Consider the following 10,402-nt stretch of genomic DNA (forward strand, 5'->3'; position numbering starts at 1 on the left):
ATAAAACAGTACATAATAAACAAAAACAAATATCTTACATATGGGCCTCAGCGACCTGCACAGCAATCGGTGCCTCAGCAATGGGACAGCGCAAACTGGACCTGGCACCACGAATGCACATAATTGCAGACCTCAACAAACAGAAGTTCAATTTACATCTCAGCCATCCCATCACTATTCCATAGGAAAGACTGTGCTTTGCACTCAAAAGGTTGGCCAATCTCTTATAAAACTGAGTAGCAGCATCACCCATTCCACCAGTAGCAGTAAAAATTAAGGGAGTAAATGAGGCATTCTCTACTTCATGAACCCGTTGTTGGTATTCACGTCTCTTTTCCTTGTCATGACGTCGGTATGCAGAGTGTAGGGGTTGATTTGAAGGTGCACTAGGGTTAAAAATTCTGACATCAAAGTATGACCTCTCAAATCGTCCTCCCCAAAAACCATTAGCTGCAATGTCAAGCCTTGCGTTATCATCACGATTAGCTGTTTTGCATTGAAGGGTCTCACCAGAAAGAGGCTGAAGGTGGGGTTCAGTGACAACATTGTTACAGACCTCGGAAAGTAAATTGGCAGTTAGATCACACACTTCATTATGTCTCAGAGAAAGAAACCTGCCCTTTGGGCAAGACAGAGCATGTTCTATGGTAAAAGAGTGACCACAGGCACAGAAAGTAGGGCAGGCAGATGGTAGCCAATGATAGCAAAGCGCAATTGCATCACGAAAAGCAGTTTTATGAAGCACAAAATTATGCGACTTCAACGGAAGCACAAAATTATGCGACTTCAACGGAAGACAAGAAAGCCAATTCGATGCACCCTTCTCCTGAGCCAACATGACTGAGGAACGCATGCTAGGAGGAAGTTCATCGAACAAATGATTGGCAGATTGAAGTTGCTCTTGATGGCTCCTAGAGTGAAACTTGGATCGCAACTGAACCTGTGCATCAAGACAGTCACCTAGTTGATGTACCTGAGAGATAATCAAGCCAACGAGACCAGCATTTACTTCTACAGAGCAGGAACGCTGCTGTGACACAACAATCGAAGGATCAAACACACCAAGGCCTCCTAGCCGCTCGGCAAGGCAAATAGCTTTCTCTCAACATCACCAGGGACAGTTCGACCCAATAGACTAGGAAGGAAAACAGATTTAACAAAATGTTCAAGAGGAAGGAAAAGGTCTGTAGAACAACGAAAAAAATTATTCCATCGGAAAGAGAGACCATGACAAAAAGCAGCATAGGAAGCATGTGGTTGTGTTTCGGCAAAGAGGCTCAAGGTCTTAAGATCATCAATCCAGCCATCCACTTTACATCTCAAAAATAGCTGTTCAAAGGCAGGAGTGCCAATTACACCTCCCAGATAACGGTGTCCTTCAGCAGTAACCTGAATGTCACAGTCTCCAAAAATTGTTCTAGCATCAGTTAAAACAGTTTCCTTGACTATCAAGATAGTTTTAGTAGCATTTGGAAAATAGCCATAACGGGGCCCTACGGAAGATAGCAAGTCCCACCATTGCTTAAGCTTGGAAAGCTTGCCACCTGCAGCAGAGTCATCAGCATACCAGCACTGCTTTACTAGACCAGTAAGACGAGAAATCAAGGGAAACGTTGGTGGCAAGATAAAGGTCAGTATGTCAAAGGGTTAAAAAATTCAGGTACGCTAAGAACCTGTAAGACCGAGTGTAAGACTGAATAACGCGAAAGATTACAAACAGATGTGTCACCGTTTACTATCCGTAAAATTGATACCACGTGATGTGGGCAGGCCTATTGAAACTCCGATGATGGATTTCAGCTTCTTCAAGTTGTTGGCGATATTCGTGTCCGTTAATACTGTATTAGCAGGTACTCATACGTCATCGCATACAGTGTTTTTTTTTGTAAGTTTTTACATTGGCGGTTTGACGCTGAGTGAGTACTCACATGGGACATGCACGAATCTGTACAGCATCTACGCACGAGCCTAGTGAATTATTTCTTCTTAGGCTAAAATATGGCACACTTGCTTGACTCGTGTTTAGTAATATGTGTTTATTGTTTACATTTGTGGCATTTCAAGTTGGCTAAATATGTCGTGGTATCATAATCTGTGGTGGTGTCGACCCCGCGTGACATTGTGGTTGCCAAGGCGCGCACTAGAAAGTTTGATATGGCACCTGTAGAGAAAAATGCTCAGCCAATTGTGATAGTGTTTGGGCCTAGAGTAAGTGGTCATTCTACGGACACCATCACATGATTCATAATGCTGCTCCAGCTGTGATGGTAACTGCTTATCAACCAGATCTTGTTATTCATAACACTGCCACTAACTCAATCGCCTTACTTGAGTTGACCAGTCCATTGGATTCAGATTACCATCTTCAGTCAGCCAGGTCAAGTAAACAGGACAAGGTATAGAGTATCAGCAACTGTTACAGTAACTGAATTGGATTGTTTGATACAAAGCTCTCGAAAGTTAGTGTTTTGGGCCACTATCACCATTTCTGTGTTAAGAACTGTACCATAGCTGTGTTCAAATTTATTCACGTGGGAGTGATGTGGTCACAGGAGGGATGCCCAATAATGATAATCACATGATGTGACATTGAAAAATGTAACTCATAAGGATTTCAGTGTGCAAAGGAGCTTTACTGAAGGGGCGTGTTTCCGAGTGTTTCATAGCTAGCTATAAGTTGGTTACATGTAGGTAATTTAGTTAGCTACATCAATCTAGCACACTGATCCAAGGGCTACTTAAACTAGCTAAAAGCTCGAATTTTCACCAGAATAAAAACCAATAATGCAGTAGCATTTAATTACATGTGTTGTGTGAGATCCTTCTTATAAAAATGTTTTATTACAAAGGCTAACTTGAAATGCCTTAAAGTGTTTCTAAAGCAATACACTGGAATTTGCGCATTGGTGGCCTAGATATAGTTCATATATTGACCATATATTGACGGGTAGCTAATTGTGCATGGGTAGTAGCAACTCTTGGTAGTAGTAGTAGTAGTAGTAGTAGTAGTAGTAGTAGTAGTAGTAGTAGTAGTAGTAGTAGTAGTAGTAGTAGTAGTAGTAGTAGTAGTAGTAGTAGTAGTAGTAGTAGTAGTAGTAGTAGTAGTAGTAGTAGTAGTAGTAGTAGTAGTAGTAGTAGTAGTAGTAGTAGTAGTAGTAGTAGTAGTAGTAGTAGTAGTAGTAGTAGTAGTAGTAGTAGTAGTAGTAGTAGTAGTAGTAGTAGTAGTAGTAGTAGTAGTAGTAGTAGTAGTAGTAGTAGTAGTAGTAGTAGTAGTAGTAGTAGTAGTAGTAGTAGTAGTAGTAGTAGTAGTAGTAGTAGTAGTAGTAGTAGTAGTAGTAGTAGTAGTAGTAGTAGTAGTAGTAGTAGTAGTAGTAGTAGTAGTAGTAGTAGTAGTAGTAGTAGTAGTAGTAGTAGTAGTAGTAGTAGTAGTAGTAGTAGTAGTAGTAGTAGTAGTAGTAGTAGTAGTAGTAGTAGTAGTAGTAGTAGTAGTAGTAGTAGTAGTAGTAGTAGTAGTAGTAGTAGTAGTAGTAGTAGTAGTAGTAGTAGTAGTAGTAGTAGTAGTAGTAGTAGTAGTAGTAGTAGTAGTAGTAGTAGTAGTAGTAGTAGTAGTAGTAGTAGTAGTAGTAGTAGTAGTAGTAGTAGTAGTAGTAGTAGTAGTAGTAGTAGTAGTAGTAGTAGTAGTAGTAGTAGTAGTAGTAGTAGTAGTAGTAGTAGTAGTAGTAGTAGTAGTAGTAGTAGTAGTAGTAGTAGTAGTAGTAGTAGTAGTAGTAGTAGTAGTAGTAGTAGTAGTAGTAGTAGTAGTAGTAGTAGTAGTAGTAGTAGTAGTAGTAGTAGTAGTAGTAGTAGTAGTAGTAGTAGTAGTAGTAGTAGTAGTAGTAGTAGTAGTAGTAGTAGTAGTAGTAGTAGTAGTAGTAGTAGTAGTAGTAGTAGTAGTAGTAGTAGTAGTAGTAGTAGTAGTAGTAGTAGTAGTAGTAGTAGTAGTAGTAGTAGTAGTAGTAGTAGTAGTAGTAGTAGTAGTAGTAGTAGTAGTAGTAGTAGTAGTAGTAGTAGTAGTAGTAGTAGTAGTAGTAGTAGTAGTAGTAGTAGTAGTAGTAGTAGTAGTAGTAGTAGTAGTAGTAGTAGTAGTAGTAGTAGTAGTAGTAGTAGTAGTAGTAGTAGTAGTAGTAGTAGTAGTAGTAGTAGTAGTAGTAGTAGTAGTAGTAGTAGTAGTAGTAGTAGTAGTAGTAGTAGTAGTAGTAGTAGTAGTAGTAGTAGTAGTAGTAGTAGTAGTAGTAGTTTGTCCAGCTGATGTAAATGTGCCCTCTAAGGAGCAAGAAAAGTTACAGAAGTATCAATCATTGGCACATGATTATCACATGATGTACAGAATGCCGGTGATAATTATCCCTGTGGTGGTTGGATGTACAGGTGTTGTATCTTCTAACTGTATTACTCACCTTCGTCGTATCCCAGACTTTTCTAACAGTTTATTTTGTACCATTCAAAAGGCAGCCGTAATTGGAACTGTTCATGTCTTACGGTGTACAAATGTGATTTAATGAACATTATCTTATGTACTTGTACATGATTCTGTTCTTTCTCTGTACAATTGTGTGTACATGTAATTCTTTTAATGAAAAGTAGTAGTAGTAGTAGTAGTGGTGGTAGTAGTAGTAGTAGTTGTAGTAGTAGTAGTTGTTTAGTGAACATTGAACAACTTTATCAACGACGTTTAGTTTTATTGGCCCACCATCTGCGGGCATCAAGGGATGATCTTGTACAGGCCTGCTGTGAGCTGATGTTGCAGAGTCCCTCACGTAGGTCTGTATTTTCTATGGCTGATGATGTTGCTTCTTCACTAGCTTTATGTGATGTGTTGAATTTTAGCTCGGACCAGTTAAGGACCGCTGTGGTAACTTCTCAGAGGAAGAAACTTTTGGACACATTGTATGCCAAACCATTGCATGGTAAATTCTTTACATGGGTACATTTATCCGTTATTAACACTGCACGTAGTTTTCGATGGTTGCAGTGTTCGATGCATGGCGAGTCCGAGAGCAGCATATTTGCTATCCAAGATCAGGTCTTATGTACAAGATCTTATCAGGCCAAAATAATGAAAATATCTGTCCAATCCATCTTGTGTCGTTTGTGTCAGGAGCATGAAGAGTCAATTCAACATCTGTTATCTGGCTGCCCTGCACTTGCATCAACAAGTTATCTTCGTCGACATGACATGGTGGGCCGGGTTCTCCATTGGCATCTGAGTAAGTGTTTCAAATTACCATTATCTGCTAAGCACTGGTATGACCATCAGCCCTTGCCGGTGGTTGAGAATGATTCTGCAAAGGTCCTATGGGACTTTAGTTTACAAACTGATGTTCATGTTCCTTCGAATCGACCTGACCTTGTACTGTTCTTGAAACATGAACATAGAATAATGTTTTTTGAAGTATCTTGTCCTGCAGACGTTAATGTACCTAATAAGGAGCAGGAGAAACTAACCAAATACCAACCACTTATCCGGGAGTTTTCTGAGTGTCATGGTCAGCCTGTTGGCATCATACCTATTGTTTTTGGTCATTCAGGTGTGGTGTCAGTTAATCAACAGGATTACTTGAAGCAAATCCCAAATTACAATGAGAACTTGTTTAATAGCCTCCAGAAAGCTGCTATCTTGGGGACCGTAAACATCTTAACATCTTTGAACATTGGCTGTACTTAGGCTTATGCTTGTATTGTCATTGTATTTCTGTACATACTGTACATGTGTGTCAATTCATTTGAATGAAAAGTAGTAGTAGTAGTAGTAGTGGTAGTAGTAGTAGTAGTAGTGTCCAGAATTAGATGTGGTCCGTTATGTGGTGTCCGGAATTTGAAAAATACTCTAATTTTGGTTGACATCATCATTGGTACTTTCCACAAAGATAAAAGCATTGCTTAGACTCCATACCTTTTTGTTTGTAAAATGTTTCATTTCAAATGGCAGTGGAAAGGAGGCATTGTGGGTATTGTGACAAAGATCAAAATTGTAGGTGTAGCTGTACAACAACATTTTGGGGTTTTACATGCAGTAATTTTGATGTCCCTACTTAATTATCGTGACTGGGCCTGCGATAGCTTAAGCATGACACATGTGGTATAGTCTACACTTTATCATGTAGCAGGTCATATCACAATATACTGGAACTTTGCCAATTGAAAGTATGACAAGAGCTGACAATCAGTTATAGCATACTGACACAGTACGAGAGTAGCCCAGTTAAATACCATCTCTTCATTACCTTTCTAAGCTTGCATGCCAGAAAAATTCTGCTGTAACATCCAAACTACCTCCCTTTCTGCTATTTTGTATAGTGATCTCTATGTAGTTAATTGTGTATACAGCTGTTTTGATGGAGCTTGCACGGCTTTTTTATGTTGTGAGAGAACTTTTAATGCAGATAAATATAAATTCACTAAATTTCTATTACTATCTAAAGCATTTGCAATCTGTGTCAGCTTTATTTAAGTTTTTCTAACCACACGTAGGATAATAGATTCCAAAGTTTGTGCATAACAATGTAATACTAATTATACGGCTATATGTGAAATGTTGCAACTTGATGTTGAAGCCCACATCTATCTTCCAAAACAAGTTGGTAAAAATTCGTTGCTGCTGTAACTGTTTTACTTGGTAATTTTTTATTTGGTTAAAGAATTTTAAACGTTTAAAGATTTTTTAAGTATTCAAGGTCCCTCGATTTAATTAAATATTCTAATTTTTCTAACAGGTTATGGGGACTTGAGGCTTTATGGAGGTGACCGTGGCAGACTAGAATTTCAACAACGGGATGGAAGATGGGGTACTGTGTGTAATGTTGGATTTGATTCAGTAGCTATTAAAGTAACATGCAGACAGCTGGGCTATTATGATGGTGAAATGATTTCTCCAACGTGAGTTGACTTGTATTTACCATAATTGTTTGTTAATTGAGCAATTTAAATCATAGTTTGGCCCTTAATTAATTGCATATTCCCTAAAGTAGACCTCCTTGTATTAAGATGCACTAGTGTGTCATGTGGCTGGCATACCACACTGTGGATATATTGACAAGAAAAATAAAATGCAAGCATAGCTCCATGGCCCCCTCTCCAAAGCACACAACTTTTGCATCATAGCTGAGTAATTTCGTAGATCTACTGATGTTGTTTGTTGCGTTAGAAATCCTCGAAAATGTTTGTTCTCTTTAGATATTTCTGTATATATTTTTGCTTTGGTTGTTTAAATATTTGCATTGAAATTAAGATTTATTTCATCTAGCTGGTTCTATGCAGGTTTTTAGTAATGTGTCATTCAGTAATGTCATTCTATCAGGAATTTTTCTAAGGGGGGGGGGGGGATTTTGCCCCCCCCCCCCCCCCCCTCCTGAAAAAGATTTTTTTTCCCTTGAACTCTGCCTCAACCAGCCCAATGATGAAACAATGATAAATTGATTTGAAATCATAAAATTTACAGTCTAGCTACAATAAAACAAATATAGCCTAATTTAAGTTCTCTCCCCCCCCCCTCAATTTCTGAAAAACTCGGATTGCCCCCCTGAATTTATTTTCTAGAAAAATCCCTGATTCTATCGTGAACCACAGACCCAAGAATATAAAGTAATTTCGAACAAGTACTAACAACAATATGTCCCCAACTTGCCTAATATAAAATTCTTCAATATTATTTTCATGCCTTGTGTCCAAGCTTTTGGTAGCAGTTGTTGAGGTAGGTTTTGACAAGCCGAGTGTGGCTTCATCGATACTACTTAAACACATCTTACTGATGCTTTACGCATGCACAACAGAGACTGCCTGCTGTAAGACTACTGTAGACTATCGATTAGTGGGCATGGCTCTAGGTAAGGTCTCGGACAGCAGTAGACATGGATTCATGCACACATATTGATAAATGGACGAGGCTCTACATATGCCTACAGACAGAAATACATTATCCTGATAAGTGGGTGTGGCTCATGAAAGAAACTGGGCTGCAGCATAACTAGGTTAATAACACTTTCACACAACTACTTGATCCATTACACACGTGATCCAATCCGGGGTATTCTATAAAATGGGTTAGACCAACCTGGTTTCAGCCATGGAAGCAACCAGATGTATGCAGTGACTAAGGCAGACATTCAAGCACAAAAGGATTGTATAGCAGCATGTACACTTTGTCCTTCTGTCTGCACCGCCCATTTACCAGTGAGAGCATTTCGCCAAATTAAATCTTGCCAACTGCAATTGTTTAGCAAATTGCCAATTTTTAGTTTCACCAATATTTATTGTTATACAGTACTTGTTTTACTGCCAGAACAGAATTGTTGAAATATCCATTTATGCTATAGTTAGAATTAATCACACTCTTATGATTGTCAATATACCGTAACCTTTACAAGTGTATTTTTTAATATGAACATAGCTGTTTAGAATGCACATTTTTTTAAGTGTACAAACACCCCCCCCATACAGTATGTACCGCTCAAACGCAACGTAGTCTCGCAAGAGTGCGAGCAATTATAAAACTTGCTAATTAAAGGGCGTGTCACCCACTCAGCTTGCGAGTGTTCATCCCAAACAAAATGGGTTGAATACTCGTTAGTAAAATGGGTGCCCTCTTACTGTGTTATAACTTATTTTTCACTTGTTTGCACATTATACGTGTTGGTAATCTTGGGGCACTTATACCATCAATTTCCCATGAACAGGTGGATATTCCATTGCTGGGTATTTTCTCTATCATTGACTGTAGACAAAGGTATACACTGCAAAAATAGAGCACAGCATTTAACTTTCTGTAGCAAAATTTTTATCCTCATACGTGTATCTCATGTACCCTTAGGTGTACTAACAATTCTGACACTTAACTGGGCTTTAAAAAAACTACATTTTCATTAATAGTACCCATTGTCATTGGATCCAGTTAGTTTATATTTGGTATTCTATAGCCACTATGACTACGATACCTGGTTACCAGTTGCTGTTTGTTTGACTCACTGTACTGGCCATGAGAGGCAATTAAGTAAATGTGTTCCAAAGTTTAGTTGCTCAAAAGGATACTGTTCACATGATGATGATGTCTACATTCAGTGCAGTGAGTAACTAGTAATTCTGTTTACATAGTAGCATCACTTGTATATGTTAACATTGTCTAGGATACAATGATTATGATTCACATTATTACTATACTGAGGATACTGAACATTACGATTCATCTTCAGGGGCTATCATAGTATCTTCTATTGTAGTTGCAGTACTTACTGTAGTAGTAGTGACTTTGCTGATTATTTGCCTTGTCTATATCAGACGTTCCTTCTTACGACGACAGAATAATCGGACCTACATTGTTACTCAACAACGACGTCCAAGAATATTGGTAGCCAGAGTGACTCGTACTACAGTCCCATCAGGTCCCCCACCACCTCCTCCTTACACTCCAACCCAACCCACTAATGATTATACTCCAGTTCCACCAAGAGGTTATCAACCAGTTGCTACTGATGACTACACTACTACACCAACTGCTCCATTTAGTGATGTACCATCAGAACCACCACCTGAATATACCCCTAGGGTATCTACTGATGATGTGCCTATATTAACTGTTCAGTGATTGTGTTGTTTAATGTATGTAAAGACCTCTGTGTGTGCTATATATTATGCAATCCATTTCACTTATTTTGAAGAAATCTTGCAATATTTTGGGCTTGGGTGCCGGTGGTTGGACTGACTGTGACACACTGTTTGTTTTGACTACTCTACTCTAATAGAGCAATCAGCTATTAAGCAGTCATAATTGTGTAGTTAACAGTATTTTTGGATTCTCCTCCTGTACTTAAGTCAGTGTTCACTGACACTTATGCCAAAGAATCCTTGAGTCCAGTATTCTGGCTTTTGCATACCAATAAACTTTAGCTAGTTTGAATACTGAGCCATATTTGCTATCCAGCTGATTATGTCCAGGCCTGGATTGTGTTACAATTCACAATAAATTACTTGGTTAGGTATAGTATCATTATTCCAAGGCCGGAGGAGATGCCCAGGTGAATTTTTTTTGGGGGGCCACTTCTGACTTGGAGAATTTTTCATGTTTTGTGAACTAACCGTTTTTGTTGTTTTATGGAAAGTTACACTGCTCGAAGAATGTAGTTGAATCTCCAGTTGAATTATGACAAAACCAGTGTGTTCCCTCGTCTTCTCAAGCAATGTTGTGAGCTCCACGAAGGCGAACATTTCTTTCCTCAACCAGGCAAGTCTTCTCAGGATGACAATCTGGGAATAAATTGGAGGAATGAAGGCTGACTTGTAAGAACATATCACAAGTAGTGAATACTGTGAATCTGAATATATGTGGTGTGACAGTTTATACTGCAGCTGTTGGTTTAATATGGTGGATAAT

At 38.7% G+C, this 10,402-nt stretch overlaps 1 protein-coding gene across 1 annotated transcript in view; it reads left to right on the forward strand.

Moving 5' to 3' along the window:
- LOC136264551 (uncharacterized) overlaps window positions 1-9,692 on the forward strand; it is a 46,980-nt gene extending 37,288 nt beyond the window's left edge. Inside the window, exons 2-5 of the mRNA XM_066059322.1 lie at window positions 1,756-1,850; window positions 6,753-6,915; window positions 8,952-9,097; window positions 9,159-9,692. Of these exons, the coding sequence (XP_065915394.1) occupies window positions 1,787-1,850; window positions 6,753-6,915; window positions 8,952-9,097; window positions 9,159-9,616 (831 nt within the window). The 5' untranslated portion in view covers window positions 1,756-1,786 and the 3' untranslated portion in view covers window positions 9,617-9,692. The remainder of the gene's footprint in view (window positions 1-1,755; window positions 1,851-6,752; window positions 6,916-8,951; window positions 9,098-9,158) is intronic.
- The last annotated feature ends 710 nt before the right edge of the window (window positions 9,693-10,402 follow it).

This window comes from Dysidea avara, chromosome 8 (assembly GCF_963678975.1).
Source record: "Dysidea avara chromosome 8, odDysAvar1.4, whole genome shotgun sequence".
NCBI classification, from domain to species: domain Eukaryota; kingdom Metazoa; phylum Porifera; class Demospongiae; order Dictyoceratida; family Dysideidae; genus Dysidea; species Dysidea avara.